Consider the following 24225-nt stretch of genomic DNA (forward strand, 5'->3'; position numbering starts at 1 on the left):
GGGTCTTGTAAGAGTCTTAGAAATTATCTTATCTGTCTTAATTGCGGACTTCTTTCTTCTTTTCCCACCTAGATTTAAAAGTAGTGGGTCAAATTGGTGCCCATGATATTCTGCGTATTCTCTGAGAATTTTTACTAAGGAGTAAAAATTTGGATGAACATTCGAAATTAATGTACACTCCTGGAAATTGAAATAAGAACACCGTGAATTCATTGTCCCAGGAAGGGGAAACTTTATTGACACATTCCTGGGGTCAGATACATCACATGATCACACTGACAGAACCACAGGCACATAGACACAGGCAACAGAGCATGCACAATGTCGGCACTAGTACAGTGTATATCCACCTTTCGCAGCAATGCAGGCTGCTATTCTCCCATGGAGACGATCGTAGAGATGCTGGATGTAGTCCTGTGGAACGGCTTGCCATGCCATTTCCACCTGGCGCCTCAGTTGGACCAGCGTTCGTGCTGGACGTGCAGACCGCGTGAGACGACGCTTCATCCAGTCCCAAACATGCTCAATGGGGGACAGATCCGGAGATCTTGCTGGCCAGGGTAGTTGACTTACACCTTCTAGAGCACGTTGGGTGGCACGGGTTACATGCGGACGTGCATTGTCCTGTTGGAACAGCAAGTTCCCTTGCCGGTCTAGGAATGGTAGAACGATGGGTTCGATGACGGTTTGGATGTACCGTGCACTATTCAGTGTCCCCTCGACGATCACCAGTGGTGTACGGCCAGTGTAGGAGATCGCTCCCCACACCATGATGCCGGGTGTTGGCCCTGTGTGCCTCGGTCGTATGCAGTCCTGATTGTGGCGCTCACCTGCACGGCGCCAAACACGCATACGACCATCATTGGCACCAAGGCAGAAGCGACTCTCATCGCTGAAGACGACACGTCTCCATTCGTCCCTCCATTCACGCCTGTCGCGACACCACTGGAGGCGGGCTGCACAATGTTGGGGCGTGAGCGGAAGACGGCCTAACGGTGTGCGGGACCGTAGCCCAGCTTCATGGAGACGGTTGCGAATGGTCCTCGCCGATACCTCAGGAGCAACAGTGTCCCTAATTTGCTGGGAAGTGGCGGTGCGGTCCCCTACGGCACTGCGTAGGATCCTACGGTCTTGGCGTGCATCCGTGCGTCGCTGCGGTCCGGTCCCAGGTCGACGGGCACGTGCACCTTCCGCCGACCACTGGCGACAACATCGATGTGCTGTGGAGACCTCACGCCCCACGTGTTGAGCAATTCGGAGGTACGTCCACCCGGCCTCCCGCATGCCCACTATACGCCCTCGCTCAAAGTCCGTCAACTGCACATACGGTTCACGTCCACGCTGTCGCGGCATGCTACCAGTGTTAAAGACTGCGATGGAGCTCCGTATGCCACGGAAAATTGGCTGACACTGACGGCGGCGGTGCACAAATGCTGCGCAGCTAGCGCCATTCGACGGCCAACACAGCGGTTCCTGGTGTGTCCGCTGTGCCGTGCGTGTGATCATTGCTTGTACAGCCCTCTCGCAGTGTCCGGAGCAAGTATGGTGGGTCTGACACACCGGTGTCAATGTGTTCTTTTTTCCATTTCCAGGAGTGTATTTATCCTCTGATTCCATCCTTCTGAATCATTGTTGATGCGGTGACGCCTTCCTGCGCTGTTCCATATATCTCTTGGCATGTCTTCATTATCCAGCCATTGTTCAACAAAATAGTCGTAAAAATCCTGTAGTTTCTCATTATCTGGCATGTTCTCCTTAATGCATAGCCACCCATCATCTAATATGTCCAGGGTAATGTGAGCCAAAGCGGAACACAATCTTATGTGAAAACGAATTTCTTCGTTTTCCTTGTAGGCAGCAATAAGGCCGAAATTCTGCACTTGCCTCCACAAGCACTGATTGAAATGGTAGTTGCAGCCATTAATCTTTGCATCAGGAAACAAATGTGTTACTGACTGGATGACTGCAGCTTCAAAATCCATCATGATAACTATAGGATTCCATCCAGGTACGTTACTCTTAACAGCTGAGAAAAATCGATCGTACGTTTCTCGCTTTTTTTTTGGGTAGCAAGGCGTACACGGTTGGAACTGTGATTGTTTCCTTCTCAGAACTAGAAATATCGGCATGAACAATAAATAACTGTCCAAACTGCTTGCTGGAGCTTTTGAACGTTCCATCGACAAAGAACGAATTGCAGTCTTAAACACGATTTTCCCCTTTCGCTGGCGAACATCAATATCCTATCATTTGGTCCTATGTTGTTATCCGCAAGTAAAAATTTGCTCCCATCACTCATTAGCAAATGATGTTCTTGCAGAAATATTCCTGCAGCAGCGGTCGGATCTTGTGTAGATCTCATGTTTTTTGCCTGATGCGTTGCAGCGATCGCGGGGTAGCCGCGCGGTCTACGGCGATTTGTCACGGCCGTGCGGGTCCCCCCGTCGGAGGTTCGAGTCCTCCCTCGGGCATTGGTGTGTGTGTTGTCCATAGCGTAAGTTAGTTTAAGTTAGATTAAGTCGTGTGTAGGCTTGGGGAGCGATGACCTCAGCAGTTTGGTCCCATAAGAACTTACCACAAATTTCCAAATTTCCGTTGCAGCGATCGTTTTGCACTCCTGTGTGACGGAAGTGATGTGACGATGCAGTGCTCTGTGGATCGCGGTTTTAAATTCCCTTGCACAGCTCTTCCTTGCGGCATTCGCGACTTGAAAATGGCAGGGTGTGCAATTGTCGAAGTATCGACGATTCTACAAGACGTCACTCGGCTACATTCGTGTATGTTATGTGAATATTTTATACACTGGGAGAAACTCAGGTTCCGCATTTTTACATATTTCACTATAATTGCATGTTCTACATATTTTAACTTTGTGGTACATAGTACTGTGTATTACTTACGCTTTTTTACTATCCTTCCTGTTTCCCCGTACCTTCCCTTAGAAAAATATCCGAATCCAACCTACCATAAAGGTTGATGACAGGAGGTAAATTATGTTTAAAAATTACGTTATGGGGCAATAAAAAGTGGTTAATTGCACTATGAGTTAGATTATAAAGGACGCGCTTCTGCTTCATTTTCTAAAATTTGGAATTTAATTTCTCAGAAGCAAAGCAGATACATTGAGGTGACGAATGTCATGGGGTAGCAATATGCACATATACTGATGGCGGTAGCCGAGTTGCAAAACCGTAGCTTGGCCAGATGAGTCCAGATTTCAGTTAGTAAGAGCTGATGACAACGTTCGAGTGTGGTGCAGACCTCCGAAGTCATGGACCCAAGTTGTCAACGGGGCACTATGCAAGCTGGTGGTGGCTCTATAGTTGTGTGGACTGGATTCTCTGATCCAAGCGAACCGATCATTGACTGGAAATACACTCCTGGAAATGGAAAAAAGAACACATTGACACCGGTGTGTCAGACCCACCATACTTGCTCCGGACACTGCGAGAGGGCTGTACAAGCAATGATCACACGCACGGCACAGCGGACACACCAGGAACCGCGGTGTTGGCCGTCGAATGGCGCTAGCTGCGCAGCATTTGTGCACCGCCGCCGTCAGTGTCAGCCAGTTTGCCGTGGCATACGGAGCTCCATCGCAGTCTTGAACACTGGTAGCATGCCGCGACAGCGTGGACGTGAACCGTATGTGCAGTTGACGGACTTTGAGCGAGGGCGTATAGTGGGCATGCGGGAGGCCGGGTGGACGTACCGCCGAATTGCTCAACACGTGGGGCGTGAGGTCTCCACAGTACATCGATGATGTCGCCAGTGGTCGGCGGAAGGTGCACGTGCCCGTCGACCTGGGACCGGACCGCAGCGACGCACGGATGCACGCCAAGACCGTAGGATCCTACGCAGTGCCTTAGGGGACCGCACCGCCACTTCCCAGCAAATTAGGGACACTGTTGCTCCTGGGGTATCGGCGAGGACCATTCGCAACCGTCTCCATGAAGCTGGGCTACGGTCCCGCACACCGTTAGGCCATCTTCCGCTCACGCCCCAACATCGTGCAGCCCGCCTCCAGTGGTGTCGCGACAGGCGTGAATGGAGGGACGAATGGAGACGTGTCGTCTTCAGCGATGAGAGTCGCTTCTGCCTTGGTGCCAATGATGGTCGTATGCGTGTTTGGCGCCGTGCAGGTGAGCGCCACAATCAGGACTGCATACGACCGAGGCACACAGGGCCAACACCCGGCATCATGGTGTGGGGAGCGATCTCCTACACTGGCCGTACACCACTGGTGATCGTCGAGGGGACACTGAATAGTGCACGGTACATCCAAACCGTCATCGAACCCATCGTTCTACCATTCCTAGACCGGCAAGGGAACTTGCTGTTCCAACAGGACAATGCACGTCCGCATGTATCCCGTGCCACCCAACGTGCTCTAGAAGGTGTAAGTCAACTACCCTGGCCAGCAAGATCTCCGGATCTGTCCCCCATTGAGCATGTTTGGGACTGGATGAAGCGTCGTCTCACGCGGTCTGCACGTCCAGCACGAACGCTGGTCCAACTGAGGCGCCAGGTGGAAATGGCATGGCAAGCCGTTCCACAGGACTACATCCAGCATCTCTACGATCGTCTCCATGGGAGAATAGCAGCCTGCATTGCTGCGAAAGGTGGATATACACTGTACTAGTGCCGGCATTGTGCATGCTCTGTTGCCTGTGTCTATGTGCCTGTGGTTCTGTCAGTGTGATCATGTGATGTATCTGACCCCAGGAATGTGTCAATAAAGTTTCCCCTTCCTGGGACAATGAATTCACGGTGTTATTATTTCAATTTCCAGGAGTGTAGTTATGTTCTGCTATTTGGAAACCATATACTGCCATTCATGCACTTCTTTGATAACGATGAAATTTTTATGGATGACAATGCTCCTTATCACCGAGCCACAATTGTTCGCGATTGGTTTGAAGACAATTCTAGACAGTTTTAAAGGTCTCTGCTGGATGCCTTTCATGTTAATTTCTTAAATCTGTTGTCATTTACGGCATAAATTCCTCTTCTAAATTTACTGTGGCGTTTCTGACTATCTGGGAGGAGACTGAGTAGTGGAACGTGTTTCTTTTACACATAAACAAGAACGATCTGTCACACTACTACACTTTAAAACACAGTTTATATGTAATTCATGTCACACAGTCTCATACGGAACCTACATCCGCTTTCTTTTATATGCTGTATATGATAAGATACTGTCATCCCCCTTCCATTCTGTGTGAGAGGATGAATGAGCAAATGTATTTCTAGTTGCATGCTTGAGGATAGCAGACAAGCCTGTCCGCTAGAGAACACTAGGACCAACGTCGGAAAAGGTAGCTACGCTTTCTAAAAGCAAAGAGGTTTCTATCCTTAGTATGGTCCTGTCCGTCCCTTGTTATGTTGGTATAGGAAGCTGCCCCTCTGGCCACTTCCGTTTGTATTTGTGAGCCACCCTCAGGAAGGGACCAGGGCAGTCTGTCCGCGGCGAGCGTCTGAAGTGGTAAGATCTCCGGCTAAGCGCGTCTCTGCTAAGTCCGTAGGCCAATGGATTTCTTAAGTTCAGTCTCACTGAAAATTTAATCACCTTTATTTCAGGTTTAGCTCTAAAATATCGAATGTTTTCTTAAATTGCAACGCAGTGTAATTCGAGTGTGAAGTTCAGAATATATTCCGGTAGTTGCTTTGTCACTACTTTATGAGTAAAGTGGAACCACGTGTTGATCAGTAATTCTAACTAGCATCATCAATCTTCAATGCGAATGTGCGTGAGATTATAACGTCTCGTCTTGACAATATTTTTCAATATAGCAACTCTTCTTTATGTTCAACCCACGTGGGGTGTACTTTGTAAGACCAGTAGCACGTGCTTATACAATTGTTTGACCCATCAGGTTAATAGTAAGACGGTAGTAACCGGTTTGAGGTTTTTCTTTTATAAATTACTTTTCGATCTGATTTATTTTAATTATCGAAATTTATTGTGGAGTTACACTCTTTGTGTAAATCAAGTTGACCACGTGAGGCATGTGGTGTAATCATCAAAATAGCCCTCAGCTACTCTTTTCGGGAAGATTTCACAGGGAGTTAGTATGAATTTAGTATACCAGTGTGTGGTAATTACATGGCGGAAAGGATTGTGCTACGAACGTAATTTCTTTGGGTGAAAATTGAATCGGTTGGTTGTGGTTAATTTCCTCTTGCATATGTTTCAACGTTCTTCGTGTTTTTTTATGAATGCAGTGTTGTATGCAGTCTCCCAATCTTGGCTCCATATTTGATGTGTTCCGTAAGATTACAAACTCACATTTTCACAGTCCTAAATAAGGCACCAGCTTAGTTATGACTCACGTTTAATATACTGAAATTTCAATGATCAATGTTAAAATAAATTTCCAAATATAAACTGATTTATTTCTTTTTATTTAAATTCTCTTTTTTATATATATATATATCACCGGTTGTCGTATGACTATTAAAAGATTATAATTAATGTTAGTCTGGTTGGGAATTTGGTAAGCTAGACAGGATACCTGGTGAAACAGTTGCGCAGTAATGCAAGGTTAACTTCCCCAGACAGCTCACAGCATTTAAACCGTTTTTATTGGCTATCAGCACCGTAATCAGAACAAATCAAAGCAACAACATTACAAGTTCGAGTGAATGATTTAGCCACCCCGATCATCTGACTTGAATCCCATTGAACATTTATGGGACGTAATCGAGAGGTCAGTTCGTGCACAAAATCCTTCGCCGGCAACACTCTCACAATATGGACGGCTGTAGAAGCAGCATGGCTCAGTACCTCTGCATGGGGCTTCCCAGGACTTGTTGAGTCCATGCCACGTTGAGTTTGTGCGCTAAGCCGGACAAAAGGAGCTCCGACGCGACATTAGGAGGTGTCTCATGGCTTTTGTCACAGCAGTGCATGATAATAACAGGATGCGTGGCCATTGCTGTGTGTAATAAAGGGCTTCTTCATGTGCTGTCGAGATTAGGAGCAGCATAAACAGAAGACTAGTGGACCGAAGTTTCCCGACAGCTAGCGACTACCACCGATTCAGAATTAAGGAGTGCATGTTCCCAGAAAAGTAACCCAAATAGTACTTCTTTAAAGATTATGATTGTTTGTGTTCATAAGGCCTCTTCATGTATCAGAGTTATCATCCAAATTAAGATCCTGTGTTATGACGGATGACCCTTTCTCGACTGACGGACAGGATGTTCTATGTTGAGTGTGGAACAAGCAGGTCAGTTGCTCTTTGAAGTCTCAACTTCAGCAATGCAGTGATGGGCACTCCAAGAAAAGTTGTGCAATCGTCTGAAAAGCAAATGTTATTGACACAGGTGCCAAAGACTCTGAAGTCTACAAATCAGTATTACGATGATATATGCTGCGCTATTGTTTTTGCGAATATTCCATGGTACAAACTTCTTCCCCTTGAATATCGCGCGTTTGTAAAAAAAAAAAAAAAAAAGAAAAAAAAACTCTGCCAAAAGGTTCCTGAAGGATCTACATTAAGGAAAAACTATTTAGTTTTTTTTGTTACCATGTGGCTCTGAGATGTGTGCAGCGTAAGTAAAAAAAAAGAAATAATCGTGTTGCATTGATGGCCGGGAGGCCCCAACCGGGGAAGTTTGGCCGCCGAGTGGCGTGGCAACTGTAGTCATAAGAAAGGTGGACAGGAGCAGAAATGATTAGCGATCAAGTTAACACAGAAAACAGAAGATTTACTTAACTTGTATTTCTCCAAGCGCGTGAAGACTCATTATAAATAATGCAGCAAGAAACAGAGTCCAGCTGATGCAGTAGCAACAATGCTGAGGTTTGCTGAACTAAAGCACGAATGGTGCTGTCGGGAGCCGCAAGTAGGAGGCACCTGGATAGGTTCACGTAGCAAAGCGGCTTCGAGTGCGAGCGGCTGTGTGACTGCAGTCAGCCATTGTATATTGTGGTGGCAGAGGGCACCCATAGTAGAGAAATGCTGGAGGTGTGGCTCAGAAGGCGTGCTCTGTTGGGTCCGCCGGATTCGGCACAACAACTATCGGCGCCTGCTGAAAACTTGCAGTTCCGTTGCCACCATTGACGCCAATGGGGTGGTATCGATACGTGATACCACATTTTGACCAGATAGTATATGGACAACTGTCGGTCAAACATCAGATGTATGTGGACGTATGACTGGCGATCTAATTGATGGCAGGTTCGACAGAGTACAACCTAAAAGTAAGGTGTTGAAACACACAAATCATTCAACAGTTGCTCATTCTGTTACTGACACTATTGAAAGTCAACTGAAAGATTTCAATAAGGAAAATTTATTTTTATGTGTTTGGATGCGAGGGCCTACATGCTGAAGGTGGCAGGCAGCTGCCGTACGGGTATTCTATACGCATTTAATCCACTTTTCCTGTCTGCCTTAATCTGTTGAACGTAGAAAAAGTGAGCGTTCGTTTCTCACAAGTAAATGAAATAATTTCATGAACGAAGAAAGTCTTTCTTAAAGGACCACATCCTGTGTCCCTCTATAGAGGGCTGCTGCTGAAACTAGCATTGCTGCCTGAGCTGGTTCTAACTGAATGTGTCGGTTTTTATAATGGACATTGTCAAGCCATAAAACCTATGGTTGATTCTTTTACGAGAGAATCTTCAGTGTTACTAAGAGTGGCATAAAATGTTGATGAATTTATCGGGTTGCCTATGTAGCAAAACACTGCCGGAAAAAATTAGTACACCCTTTTAGAGGTTTCCAATTCAATCAAGATTTTGTTGTTGCAACAGGGCATATGGCATAGATGAAATGATTACATTTATATATCAATAGCACAAGGTGTTCTGCGGTACCAGGCATCGATCCATGCTGAAACACCCACATTAGTGCGTGGTTTAGCCTCCACAGGTGTCAATGTAGGACTGACCCTGGCATCGAGTCTATTGTACAGATGGCGGATACTGTGCTGGGATACGTTATTCCACGCTGCTCGACCTTCAGCGCAGTTCTGTAGGAGTTGGTGGTTGACGAGGCGCAAGACTGACTTCTCGTCCTATCATATCCCACAAGTGCTCTATTGGAGACAAGTCCAGAGATCGTGCTGACCAGGGAAGTTGCTGCACATCTTGCACAAACGCCCATCACTTGCGTACATGCAGAATCTGTTCTCATCGCTGAAGACAACAGCGTGCCATTCCATCTTCCAAGTAATCCTCTGATGGCACCAGTCGAGCTGTGCAAGTCTTTGCTGTGGCGTGAGTGGAAGACCGCCTAGAGGTGTGCGTGTCCAGAGTCCCGCTGCTGATAACGGATTCCCAACAGTTCGTGTTGACACGTCTTGACTTACAAGCTCGCTTATCTGTGCTATGGCAGCTGCCCTTACAATACGACGATCCTGGCGGGAGTCTGTGCTGCTCTGACGTCCAGAACCTCTTCTATGGGTGTGAAAATGTTCCGAGTTAGCGCTCTGATAACTATGCCACTACGCTACCTGTTGGCGGACGACGTTGAAACCATTATCATCACATTTTCTATCCCCAGGTGGCATATGCCGTCAGCGGATCGGAATCGATGCCGTCTTTCCAAATGGTTCAAATAGTTCTGAGCACTATGCGACTTAACTGCTGAGGTCATCAGTCCCCTAGAACTCAGAACCACTTAAACCTAACTAACCTAAGGACATCACATTCATCCATGCCCGAGGCAGGATTCGAACCTACAACCGTAGCAGTCACGCGGTTCCAGATTGAAGCGCCTAGAACCGCTCGGCCATTCCGGCCGACCCGTCTTTCCAGTTGTAGTAATTTTTCTTTCCGGCAGACTATTTAGAAATACACTCCTGGAAATTGAAATAAGAACACCGTGAATTCATTGTCCCAGGAAGGGGAAACTTTATTGACACATTCCTGGGGTCAGATACATCACATGATCACACTGACAGAACCACAGGCACATAGACACAGGCAACAGAGCATGCACAATGTCGGCACTAGTACAGTGTATATCCACCTTTCGCAGCAATGCAGGCTGCTATTCTCCCATGGAGACGATCGTAGAGATGCTGGATGTAGTCCTGTGGAACGGCTTGCCATGCCATTTCCACCTGGCGCCTCAGTTGGACCAGCGTTCGTGCTGGACGTGCAGACCGCGTGAGACGACTCTTCATCCAGTCCCAAACATGCTCAATGGGGGACAGATCCGGAGATCTTGCTGGCCAGGGTAGTTGACTTACACCTTCTAGAACACGTTGGGTGGCACGGAATACATGCGGACGTGCATTGTCCTGTTGGAACAGCAAGTTCCCTTGCCGGTCTAGGAATGGTAGAACGATGGGTTCGATGACGGTTTGGATGTACCGTGCACTATTCAGTGTCCCCTCGACGATCACCAGTGGTGTACGGCCAGTGTAGGAGATCGCTCCCCACACCATGATGCCGGGTGTTGGCCCTGTGTGCCTCGGTCGTATGCAGTCCTGATTGTGGCGCTCACCTGCACGGCGCCAAACACGCATACGACCATCATTGGCACCAAGGCAGAAGCGACTCTCATCGCTGAAGACGACACGTCTCCATTCGTCCCTCCATTCACGCCTGTCGCGACACCACTGGAGGCGGGCTGCACGATGTTGGGGCGTGAGCGGAAGACGGCCTAACGGTGTGCGGGACCGTAGCCCAGCTTCATGGAGACGGTTGCGAATGGTCCTCGCCGATACCCCAGGAGCAACAGTGTCCCTAATTTGCTGGGAAGTGGCGGTGCGGTCCCCTACGGCACTGCGTAGGATTCTACGGTCTTGGCGTGCATCCGTGCGTCGCTGCGGTCCGGTCCCAGGTCGACGGGCACGTGCACCTTCCGCCGACCACTGGCGACAACATCGATGTACTGTGGAGACCTCACGCCCCACGTGTTGAGCAATTCGGCGGTACGTCCACCCGGCCTCCCGCATGCCCACTATACGCCCTCGCTCAAAGTCCGTCAACTGCACATACGGTTCACGTCCACGCTGTCGTGGCATGCTACCAGTGTTAAAGACTGCGATGGAGCTCCGTATGCCACGGCAAACTGGCTGACACTGACGGCGGCGGTGCACAAATGCTGCGCAGCTAGCGCCATTCGACGGCCAACACCGCGGTTCCTGGTGTGTCCGCTGTGCCGTGCGTGTGATCATTGCTTGTACAGCCCTCTCGCAGTGTCCGGAGCAAGTATGGTGGGTCTGACACACCGGTGTCAATGTGTTCTTTTTTCCATTTCCAGGAGTGTATTTGAGAATGCCAAATACAAGTTGACTGACGTGAGAGGTAATATTGTACAGAGGGTATTGAATTCATTTGACACATTTTTGGCAAAAAATCCAAGTTGCTCAACTTTTGGTACGATCTGCAATATTCTCAGCGGTGGAGAAGAGGGCGCTCCAGCAAACATTCCTCCAGGAATATTTCGTCGCCTAGAACTAACGTCCTGTGCTGTGGACAGATCATTTTCTTCTTGCAAAAACATTATTTCTGCTCGGGGACATTCTACGAATGCAGAGAATTTCGAATTGTTCCTTGTGCATCAGAATGAAATGTGCGGTAGGGTACCTTAGTAATTTCAGTGAAGCTGGACATTTTAATAAACAAATGTAAACGAAAATAATTTTCTTTTACCAGCGCACTTTCAAAATAAAAAAAAATGTGGAGTGTACCTTCTTAATGTCCTATTCGTGTTCCTGATAACTTTCAGGGCATATTAATTAAGATAATGTGGCAGATTATGATGTTATTCAGAAGTTCATTTCAATTGAAGTAACCATTTTATGGTAATATTTAATAAAATATTGTCGTGATATTACGCCCACAGTCCGTCCCACAGAAAAGGCAACTGACGGGAAATAAAATATAAGACGTTGTTCATTTTTAGTTTACATGAATTTTTATGCAAAATGGGGTCCTTGTGTGTCAATACACAGTTGGAAACTCTGGAAAAATGTTCGAAACAGTTGTGATACTCAAGCATTGAAACTGCCTGCAGTACCATAGTCATAGCCTTTTGGATATCTGAAACCGTGTCGAAACGCTTCGCTTTCACTGCCATTTTCAGTTTTAGAAGTAACCAGAAACCGCAAGGGGAAAATCAAAAGAATGTCGAGGGTTTCAAGTACAACGATACATTTTTGAGTCAATAAATCGCATACAAACTTGCTTTTGTGCGCCAGTGCAATATCGTAGAGCTAACACCACGTTTCTTGATTCCTTTATTGAAGTAGAACACGAACAGTCCTGTCCCATAAAAGAATTAAAACAACCAATTAGTAACCCACATTCACCATTTGACCTTCTGAGGCGAATCTTTTATGAACAGTCCCTTTTGAATCAAAGAAAAGAGTACGCACTGTCTTGACGCGGCCTTTCTGCGTGCGCTCTTTTTTCGTTCTCAGAGATTCTAGATCTTTCCATTCCTTGTTTTGGCGCCTTGTAAGAGGCTGGTACTGAAAATGCCATGTTTCATCACATGTTACGAGGCAAGACATAAAGTTGGGCCGATCTTTTTATGTCTTTGCAGTGTTCTGCTCTGCAATTTTTTGGATCGTCATTCAGTGATTGGGGCACAAGCCTTCAGTTAAAATGCGATGCACAGTTGTTTTATGAAATCTATTCTGCTCCTCAATTAACCTGGTAGATACATGAGAAGAATTTCAGACGCTTGTTGAACATTTTCTTCTACTCAAACTGTCGGTGAAGCTGCTGGACGTGGATCATCTTCAATGCTCTCTTTAAGAGTACGAAACGTTGCATACCACTTAAAAACATTTTTACGACACATACCTCACTACGATAAAAATTCTGTGTCATTTCAAAAGTGTTCATGACACTTTTATCCAATTTAAAACAAAACTTAATGTTTGCACATTTCTCCATTGGTCCATTCACGAGCGAAGTACAAAACATCTGTTAAGTTTCGGTTAAGTCATGCATCTGTTCACTGATGGCGTTAGTAGTTAGGCGAATATGAAACTGTTACATTTCCGTGGGACAGACTGTGTATCTTACCCATTTTCATTACATAAATACACTCCTGGAAATGGAAAAAACAACACATTGACACCGGTGTGTCAGACCCACCATACTTGCTCCGGACACTGCGAGAGGGCTGTACAAGCAATGATCACACGCACGGCACAGCGGACACACCAGGAACCGCGGTGTTGGCCGTCGAATGGCGCTAGCTGCGCAGCATTTGTGCACCGCCGCCGTCAGTGTCAGCCAGTTTGCCGTGGCATACGGAGCTCCATCGCAGTCTTTAACACTGGTAGCATGCCGCGACAGCGTGGACGTGAACCGTATGTGCAGTTGACGGACTTTGAGCGAGGGCGTATAGTGGGCATGCGGGAGGCCGGGTGGACGTACCGCCGAATTGCTCAACACGTGGGGCGTGAGGTCTCCACAGTACATCGATGTTGTCGCCAGTGGTCGGCGGAAGGTGCACGTGCCCGTCGACCTGGGACCGGACCGCAGCGACGCACGGATGCACGCCAAGACCGTAGGATCCTACGCAGTGCCGTAGGGGACCGCACCGCCACTTCCCAGCAAATTAGGGACACTGTTGCTCCTGGGGTATCGGCGAGGACCATTCGCAACCGTCTCCATGAAGCTGGGCTACGGTCCCGCACACCGTTAGGCCGTCTTCCGCTCACGCCCCAACATCGTGCAGCCCGCCTCCAGTGGTGTCGCGACAGGCGTGAATGGAGGGACGAATGGAGACGTGTCGTCTTCAGCGATGAGAGTCGCTTCTGCCTTGGTGCCAATGATGGTCGTATGCGTGTTTGGCGCCGTGCAGGTGAGCGCCACAATCAGGACTGCATACGACCGAGGCACACAGGGCCAACACCCGGCATCATGGTGTGGGGAGCGATCTCCTACACTGGCCGTACACCACTGGTGATCGTCGAGGGGACACTGAATAGTGCACGGTACATCCAAACCGTCATCGAACCCATCGTTCTACCATTCCTAGACCGGCAAGGGAACTTGCTGTTCCAACAGGACAATGCACGTCCGCATGTATCCCGTGCCACCCAACGTGCCCTAGAAGGTGTAAGTCAACTACCCTGGCCAGCAAGATCTCCGGATCTGTCCCCCATTGAGCATGTTTGGGACTGGATGAAGCGTCGTCTCACGCGGTCTGCACGTCCAGCACGAACGCTGGTCCAACTGAGGCGCCAGGTGGAAATGGCATGGCAAGCCGTTCCACAGGACTACATCCAGCATCTCTACGATCGTCTCCATGGGAGAATAGCAGCCTGCATTGCTGCGAAAGGTGGATATACACTGTACTAGTGCCGACATTGTGCATGCTCTGTTGCCTGTGTCTATGTGCCTGTGGTTCTGTCAGTGTGATCATGTGATGTATCTGACCCCAGGAATGTGTCAATAAAGTTTCCCCTTCCTGGGACAATGAATTCACGGTGTTCTTATTTCAATTTCCAGGAGCTTATGTACAAATTTTGCGTGTTGATATCACATAAAAATCCACGCTCTAGTTGTGAGTCTACCGTTGTGGGAGTACAGTATGTGTCAGAGTCTACTGTGTCTGTATACTCCCAGACGATAGACTCATGACCACTGGAAAATGCCACTGGCCGCGACTGGTTGTGATGATCGAAAGCAGAAGTGCCTCTGGTTCTGTTACACTGACGGAAAAACACCGCAGTACCAAAAAGGAATTATGTGACGTAAACGAAAGTTGGCGTGTTTCTACATTTGAAAGAGATGATATCCATTCAGATTTCGTGCCAGTTGCATAAGAATGGCGCAAGTAGCGGCAATATAAGGATGCAAATGAGGTTTGCTTTAAATACACGCTGTAACGTTCGTCAGCGTTTGTTGCCTTTGACAGCCGACGCGGTGACTTAATGTTAGTCAAGAATATCTTTAAGGCGCCAAAGACGACATTATCAAAAACTCACAGAGTTCGAACGAGGTCGTGTAATAGGGCTACAAGAAGGTGGATGTTCCTTCTGTGATACTGCAGAAAGACTAGGAAGGAACTTAGCCAGTCAACATGACTCCACCGTGTGGTCACGAGAATGTAAGGTCGCAAGAAGACCGGGCTCCGAGTGGTCAGGGGGCGCAACCGACGGGGAAGAGCGCCGTGTTCAGCGTATGGCTATGGCGCATTGTACAGCATCTGCAGCAGCAATCTGAGTGGTAGTTGGCAGCTCCGAGTCAGACGTGATTCCACTGATCTGCAAACTACCGCCATTTGCAACGTCAATGATGTCAAACAAGAGCCCATTGGAGGGCAGGGTCGAGGTCTTTTGTGGTTTTTGGTTGCATCTGGTTCTGCCTCTGTGCCAGTGATGGCCGTGTGTTGGTTAGAAGGAGGCCAATTGAATATCTGCACCTAACCTGTCGCGTGCTAGACACACTGGACCTTCACCTTGAGTCAGGGTGTGATTTCGTATGACAGAAGGAGCACTCTCGCGGTTATCCCACGCACTCTGACTTCAAAATTGTGCACCAGTCTGGTGATTCGACCTATTGTACTGCCATTCACGTACAGCATTCTACTGGGTGTATTCCAACAGGATAACGCTCTCCTACATACCATCGTTGTAACTCTACACGATCTATAGAGTGTCGACATCTTGCCTTGGCCTGCTCGATCTCCAGATCTGTCTCCAGTGGAGCACATGTGGGACATCATGAGACAACAATTCCAACCACATCCACAACCCGCATTAACCGTCTCTATATTTACCGACCAAGTGCAGTAGGTATGAAACTCTGTCCCACAAACTGACATCCGGCACCAGTGCAACACAATGCACGAACGTCTGCATGCTTGCATTCAACATTCAAACGGTTACACGGCTTATTGATGTACCAGCATCTCACATTCGCAATGGGTTATCTCGCGCTTACATTAACTTGTGACCTTACAATATTAGTCACATAAATACATTACCTAGAGAAATGTATTTTCGAAATATTCTACATGAACAATTTTTTGGTGTTGCGATTTTTTTTCCATCAATGTGTTTGATTCCATGTAACTACTGCAGTTGCAGAACCTATACTATCACATTCCACGTGCAGGACAAGAAGTTAACGGGATTGTAGTGCCCCACATTTTTTGAAGTTACCGACTTGAGGTTCGACGTTGTACACGATGCAATTATCATTACAGCAAATGACATTAATGAATGGAATTATGCAAATTAATCCATATTTATGCTGATTTCGTCAATACAATCAGGAATCGAGACGTTGACATTGAAAAGCATGTAACTCAAAAAATTGAAAATCAAATTTTTTGCTCATAAGATATTAAGGATCCAGGTCAGAAACATCTTGAAGCCAGTCAGCTGCTAAACTAAACTAAACTCCTCCCGAACAGGCCATGAAGGCCCAATGGGACCGACCGGCCGCCGTGTCATCCTCAGCCCATAGGCGTCACTGGATGCACATATGGAGGGCCATGTGGTCAGCACACCGCACTCCCGACCGTATTTCAGTTTCCGAGACCGGAGCCGCTACTTCTCAATCAAGTAGCTCCTCAGTTTGCCAACAGCGCTCGGCAGACCGGATGGTCACCCATACAAGTACTAGCCCAGCCCGACAGAGCTTAACTTCGGTGATCTAACGGGAACCGGTGTTGCCACTGCGGCTAGGCCGTTGGCCAATCAGCTGCTAGATAGAATAATGTATATCTGCAGCTGTCCATGATTTGCGTTTGGGTAAGTGTGAGGTCATTGGCACAGAGGAGGCAGTTAAGTTAATGTCACAGAACAAAATTCTGGCAGTGTGAAGTCTACGTTTTTCACTTGTTAGCTCTCGGCTGTGTTTTGGTAATTTGATAACGTAGACACTTCTTATTATCATGTGAAGTAACGGTCTCTTTGCGGCTATGCTCCTCAAGAAATGGTGGTTTCTCGTCTTTTGCAAGGTTACATACAAGTGTCAGTACAAGAGTCGAGACGTAAAAGAATTCGATAAACGGGAATTGTAGAGTCAGTTTTTGAGAAAAACACTGTAAAATCACGGTATCTTTTTTTGGGCTAATACACGACGTGGCAACGAAGAGCAGACGGCCGCGCTCTTATGAAATCAATCTCAGCTTTCTACAATACAGATGTCAGTCAGCTGTACTTTAGCAAGAAACTGGGTTTCCTTCATAATGCTATACATATTTTAGGATCCTCTAATGATGCCTCTTATAAATCTAGATAGAGAGCTGCCAACCGATCGAAAGTTTGATGAAGATGAAGAAGAAAGGTAGTTCATTACATTCGACGGGCTGGAAACAAGGGAGGAGATAAAGCTCAAGAGGAGAGAAAACCCTTCGCGCCACATCATTAATATCGGACTTTTTTAACTTCTCAAGAATATCGATTAATGAGCCTAAGAAAAAAGATTTATTACTCGTTTTGTACTTTTCGGATGAAAAATCACGCATTTTACAGAAAACTTTGCGCTTCAACGTAGCAAGCGTATTTTGCTCGCCCCATTTTTTCATTTCACGTTTTACTGTCGGCATCATGCTATCATTTAACTAATATTACTTGTGTTCCATTGTTTCACAGGTGTTTTGTACATTCCTCTATCAGTTTATACAAATAAAAATACATAGCTCACAACCGTTTTTCCCTTCTGCTATAAAATCTGCATTTTATGTCTTACATCATTTACGCTGCGACGCTTCAATTACACACATCAAAAAAAGTTTTCCATCACCCCGGTTCCCAGAACTCCTGAAGACAGACGTTGACTGTGGATATTGTATCACAGACACAGTCCCTTTGACTGTTTAGAGAAGTCACTAAACCCGCCCAAAGATGTAAACAAACATGCATGAGCAGCGCGTAAGGACAGAGGGGGTCCGACAGCCGATCAGTTCAGTCATTCCACCAGGAAGGAGGTACACGGCTCGTCTTGTCTGTAGTTCAACCATGCCTAGACAGCCAATACCGCGGTTCGATCGCGTCCGCATTGTTATTTTGTGCCAGGAAGGGCTCTCAACAAGGGAAGTGTCCAGGCGTCTCGGAGTGAACCAAAGCGACGTTTCTCGGACTTGAAGGAAATACAGAGAGACAAGAACTGTCGATGACATGCCTCGCTCAGGCCGCCCAAGGGCTACTACTACAGTGGATGACCGCTGCCTACGGATTATGGCTCGGAGGATCCCTGACAGCAACGCCACCATGTTCAATAATGCTTTTCGTGCAGCCACAGGACGTCGTTATACGAATCAAACTGTGTGCAACAGGTGCATGATGCGCAACTTCACTCCCGACGTCCATGGCGAGGTCCATCTTTGCAACCACGACACTATGTAGTGCGGTTCAGATGGCCCCAACAACATGCCAAATGGACCGCTCATGACTGGCATCTTGTTCTCTTCATCGATGAGTGTCGCACATGACTTCAACCAGACAATCGTCGGAGACATGTTTGGAGGCAACCCGGTCGGGTTGAACGCCTTAGACACACTGACCAGCGAATGCAGGAAGGTGGAGGTTCTCTGCTCTTTTGGGGTGGCTTTATGTGGGGACGATGAACGCCGCTGGTGGTCATGGAAGGCGCCGTAATCACTGCACGATACGTGAATGCCATCCTCCAACCGATAGTGCAACCATATCGGTAGCATATTGGTGAGGCATTCTTCTTCATGGACGACAATTTGCGCCTCCATCGTGCACACTTTGTGAATGACTTCCTTCAGGATAACGACATAGTTCGAGTCGAGTGGCCAGCATGTTCTCCAGACATGAACCCTATGGACACATGCCTGGGATAGATTGAAAAGCGCTGTTTATGGACGATGTGACCAACAACCACTCTGACGAATCTACGCCGAATTGCCGTTGAGGAGTAGGACAAACTGGATTAACAGTACCTTGATGAACTTGTGGATAGTGTGCCACGAAGAGTACAGGCATGTATCAATGCAAGAGGACGTGCTACTGGGTATTAGAGGTACCAGTGTTGCAGCAGTCTGGACCACCACCTCTGAAGGTCTCGCTGTATGGTGGTACAACATGCAACGTGTGGTTTTCATGAGCAATAAAAAGGGCGGAAATTATGTTTATGTTGGTCTTTATTCCAATTTTCTATACAGGTTCCGGAACTCTCGGAACCGATGTGATGCAAAACTTTTTTTGATGTGTGTACATGTAGAACAAATGTTTTTAAATCAGGCGTTTCAGAAAATGTATATTAGGAATATGTGATTGACAGTTCATGTACTGATCAATATAAGCAGCTAGGAAGTATGAAAACCAGTTTGACATATTACATTTCTCCCGTGCTGTGTTTTTATTGGTATATCCTACTTAATAGGGAACTTAATGAAGAGTCATTTATACTAACAGGAAATGGAGTACCTCCTATATCGAACCCTGTGGAAGACCATAGTAATTTGTCTCCACTCAGAAGAAGTTTTACCAAGAAAATAGCAACTGGTATCTAACGTGAACCTTTGCTTCCCGTAAGTTAAATGTGAAATAAATAACTCATTGTTTGCGCAGTCGCTGGACAAAAATATGGAAATACAGCTGGAAATGCATGCTTGAGTACAAATGAAAGTGCTAGCCAAGTCTTTAGGTGGCGCTGTTGTATTTGACCACGAACGGCACCTGTGTAATGCACTCAATAAGTTGTAAGCTTCAGTCGTGTTCAGAACAGTATTGTGTGTAGTTGTGGCTGTATTATGTCGGAGACAAGTGAATGCGAGCGTGAGCAAATTTCTGGATGTCATGTAGTGGCAGCTTCCGTAACCAATACAGCTGTAGTGTTTGGTGTCTCAAAAGGTACCGTATCGAAGATTTATACGGCATGCAGGGAAGGCAGATAAACATCATCCGCTAAGTCTCAACACGGACGAAAGCGTGTATGGAGCGTTCGTGACAGACGGCCATTGGAGAAGATGGTGACGAAAAATAGCAGGGCGAAAGATGCAAAACTCACTGCAGAACTGAATGTGACATTCGCGAACTCTGTCAGTACCAAAATAATACGAAGGAAGCTCCATAAGCGGGGATTTGCAAGGCGAGCTTGAATTCCCAGACCACTCATCAGTGATGCAAGTGCCCACAACAGGAAAGCGTGGTGCCGAAGACAAAATCTGGACTAGGGGGGCAATGGAAATAAGTCATTGGGTAGGCTGAGTCCACTTTCACATAGTTGCCAACTTCTAGCTGTGTTTAAGTGTAGTGCAGAGTAAAACATGGCGAATGTTCGGTGATGATTTCGGTAGCCAATTACTGCTGAGGATTAATGGGACCATTTTGGCTCATCAGGTCCATCCCATGGTAAAACTTTTGTTCCCCTGTGGTGATGTGTGTACCAAGATGACAGGGCTCCTGTTGACACAGTTCGTATCGTCCAGGACTGGGTTTGTGAGCGTGAATATGAATTGTTGCATATCTCCTGGCCAACACAGTCACCAGATCTCAATATTATTGAGCCTTTTTAGTCTATGTTGGAGAGAAGGGCGTGTGATTACTATCCATCTCCAACATCGTTATTTGAACTTGCTACTTTTTTGTAGGGAAAATGATGTAACATCCCTTGGAAAGCATACAAGGTCTTTATTTATCCATCTTTATTTATCCACTCCCAGATCAATAGAATCTGTTTTGAATGCCAACGGTTTTCCTACACCGCATGAGACAAGGTAATGTTTTGTGTTTTTGGTGTTTCCATATTTTTGTCCGCCCCTTGTACTTTGGAGGCTCTAAAATATAAGATCTTCCCAAAGTTAGAATCAAAACAGGTCGATAAAACTCATGCAAAAGTTTAACAGAGACGTCCGAAGAACTTGAATGTGCATCTTTGGAAGAAAGGCGATGTTGTTCTCACGAACCACTGTCTGGTAAATTTAGAGAAGCAGTATTCAAAGATGACGAAATAAATCTCGGGTGAACAGCCTGGTGTGAGTGTGCATAGGACACAATATTTCGGCAGTCGACCAGGTGCGCTGATGTGCTGACCGGCGGTGGGCCGGCGCCAGGTATATATATAGGACAATCCCCCTCCCGCTCGTCCCTCAGGCGCTTCCTACATCTACATGACATCTACATGACTACTCTGCAATTCACATTTAAGTGCTTGGCAGAGGGTTCGCCGAACCACAATCATACTATCTCTCTAACATTCCACTCCCGAACAGCGCGCGGGAAAAACGAACATCTAAACCGTTCTGTTCGAGCTCTAATTTCTCTTATTTTATTTTTATGATCATTCATACCTATGTAGGTTGGGCTCAACAAAATATTTTCGCATTCGGGAGAGAAAGTTGGTGACTGAAATTTTGTAAATAGATCTCACCGCGACGAGAAACGTCTTTGCTGTAATGACTTCCATCCCAATTCGCGTATCATATCTGCCACACTCTCTCCCCTACTACGTGATAATACAAATCTAGCTGCCCTTTTTTGCACCCTTTCGATGTCCTCCGTCAATCCCACCTGGTAAGGATCCAACACTGCGCAGCAATATTCTAACAGAGGACGAACGAGTGTAGTGTAAGCTGTCTCTTTAGTGGACTTGTTGCATCTTCTAAGTGTCCTTCCAATGAAACGCAACCTTTGGCTCGCCTTCCCCACAATATTATCTATGTGGTCTTTCCAACTGAAGTTGTTCGTAATTTTAACACCCAGGTACTTAGTTGAATTGACAGCCTTGAGAATTGTACTATTTATCGAGTAATCGAGTTCCAACGGATTTCTTTTGGAACTCATGTGGATCACCTCACACTTTTCGTTATTTAGCGTCAACTGCCACCTGCCACACCATACAGCAATATTTTCTAAATCGCTTTGCAACTGATACTGGTCTTCGGATGACCTTACTAGACGGTAAATTACAGCATCATCTGCGAACAACCTAAGACAACTGCTCAGATTGTCACCCAGGTCATTTATATAGATCAGGAACAGCAGAGGTCCCAGGACGCTTCCCTGGGCACGGTCCAGGTACAGCGTCCGTTCTCCCGCCGTCTGGGCGCTGCGTCCTAGGTCTTCTCGTTGAGGAGGGCCTGCCGGCACGGCTCTCGTTATTGTTTCCTCCTCCCCCGAAGGCAGCGCACCTGATGATGGCAACGTGGTCGATTGCCGAAATATTGTGTCCTATGCACACTAATACCAGGCTGTTCACCCGAGATTTATTTTGTCATAAAATATGCCTGGATAAATTGAAGAATTACAGTATTCAAAGATGACTGAGCGACATGTCTAGCATAAGGGTAGTGACATTGAGACGAGGGAAACTAGTCCGCGTGCAGAGGCATACAGACGAGCATTTTCCCTACTTCACTGGAAGGGGACACAAACTGAGATGACCAAAGTCATCGGATAGCAATATGCACATATACAGATGGTGTATCGCATACACAAGATGTAAAAGGGCAGTGCATTGGCGAAGCTGTCATCTGTACTCAGGTGATCCATGTGAAAGGGTTTCCGACGTGATTGTGGCCGTTCGACAGGAATTAAAATACTTTTAACGCGAACGATAGTTGGAGCTAGACGAATGAGACATTCCATTTCGGAAATCGTTAGGGAATTCAGTTTTACGAGATCAACAGGGTCAAGAGTGTGCCGAGAATACCAAATATCAGGCATTATCTCTCACCTCGGACAACGCAGTGGTCGACAGCCTTCACTTAACCCCCCGAGAGCAACCGCGTTCACATAGAATGGTTCAAATGGCTTTGAGCACTATGGGACTTAATATCTGAGGTCATCAGTCCCCTAGAACTTAGAACTAGTTAAACCTAACTAACCTAAGGACATCACACACATCCATGCCCGAGGCAGGATTCGAATCTGCGACCGTAGTGGTCGCGCTTCACATAGACTTTTCAACGCTAACAGACAAGCAAAACCGCGTGAAATAGCGCAGAAATCAATGTGGGACGTACGATGAACGTACCCGTTAGGACAGTGTGGTGAAATTTGACTTTAATGGGCTATGGCAGCAGACGAGCGACGCGAGTGCCTTTGTTAATAGCACGATATCACCTGCAGTGCCGCTCCTGGGCTCGTGAACATGTCGGTTGGACCCTAGGCGACTGGAAAACCATGGCCTGGTCAGATGTGTCCCGACTTCAGTTGCTAACAGTTGATCGTAGGGTTAGAGTGTGGGGCAGACCCCACAAAACAATGAGCCCAAGTTGCCAATAAGGCACTGTGCATGGTGGTGGTGGCTTCATAATGATGTGGGCTGTGCTTACATGGAATGGACTGAGTCCTCTGGTCCAACTGAACGGATCGTTGACTGCAAATGTTTATGTTCGGCTACTTGGAGACAATTTGCGGCCATTCATGGACTTCATGTTCCCAAACAATAATGGAATTTTTATGGATGATAATGTGTCAGTCCGCAGCTCTTGGTCGTGCGGTAGCGTTCTCGCTTCCCACGCCCGGGTACCCGGGTTCGATTCCCGGCGGGGTCAGGGATTTTCTCTGCCTCGTGATGACTGGGTGTTGTGTGATGTCCTTAGGTTAGTTAGGTTTAAGTAGTTCTAAGTTCTAGGGGACTGATTACCTCAGCAGTTAAGTCCCATAGTGCTCAGAGCCATTTGAACCAATAATGCGTCACCTCACGGGACCATAATTGTTTGCGTTTGGTTCGAAGAACATTCTGGACAGTTCGAGCGAATGATTTGGGCACCCAGATCGTTTGACACGAATCCTATAGAAACTTTATGGGACATAATCAAGAGGTCAGTTCACGCAAAAAATACTGCCCCACCGGCAACAATTTCACACTTATGAACTGGAAGAGAGCCAGCATGACTTAACTTTTGTGCAGGGTACCTCCAACGATTTGTTGAGACCGTGTCACGTAGAGTTGCTGCACTACGCCGGCAAAAGGAGGTCCGACACAATATTAGGAGGTATCCCATGACTATTGTCATCTCAGTGTATAATCGCTAACGCTGCCACCAAGACGTCTCTATCGCTCTCTGTAGAGTGACTTAAGAAGTGTACTATTTATATCAACTTGTCGATATTCATGAAACTTACCGTGCACCAAGGTGATGAGTCCACCGAGGATGTAAGATAGCTGAGAGAGCACGTACGTCGGCTGCGCCCTCCACATCGCCACTGGGTCATTCACCTTCACGAACCAGTCCCAGAACTGGAAAACACCAAGACAGAACTTAAAGCTTCTAAATCTATCTTTTCATTCTCCTCAGACTGATAACTTGTCTCATGTTGGTGCACTACGAGTTCCTCTTCGGTGCCAGCCTCTTCATCTCAGAG

The 24225-nt window shown here is 46.9% G+C and overlaps 1 protein-coding gene and 1 pseudogene across 1 annotated transcript in view; both read right to left on the bottom strand.

The window, feature by feature from the left end:
- Positions 1–24225, bottom strand: part of LOC126187735 (uncharacterized) — a 113284-nt gene that overhangs the window by 75151 nt on the left and 13908 nt on the right. The window contains exon 2 of the mRNA XM_049928984.1: positions 23986–24100. Within this exon, the coding sequence (XP_049784941.1) occupies positions 23986–24100 (115 nt within the window). The remainder of the gene's footprint in view (positions 1–23985; positions 24101–24225) is intronic.
- Positions 16518–16635, bottom strand: LOC126189945 (5S ribosomal RNA; annotated as a pseudogene).

This window comes from Schistocerca cancellata, chromosome 5, assembly GCF_023864275.1.
Source record: "Schistocerca cancellata isolate TAMUIC-IGC-003103 chromosome 5, iqSchCanc2.1, whole genome shotgun sequence".
Taxonomy (NCBI): Eukaryota; Metazoa; Arthropoda; class Insecta; order Orthoptera; family Acrididae; genus Schistocerca; species Schistocerca cancellata.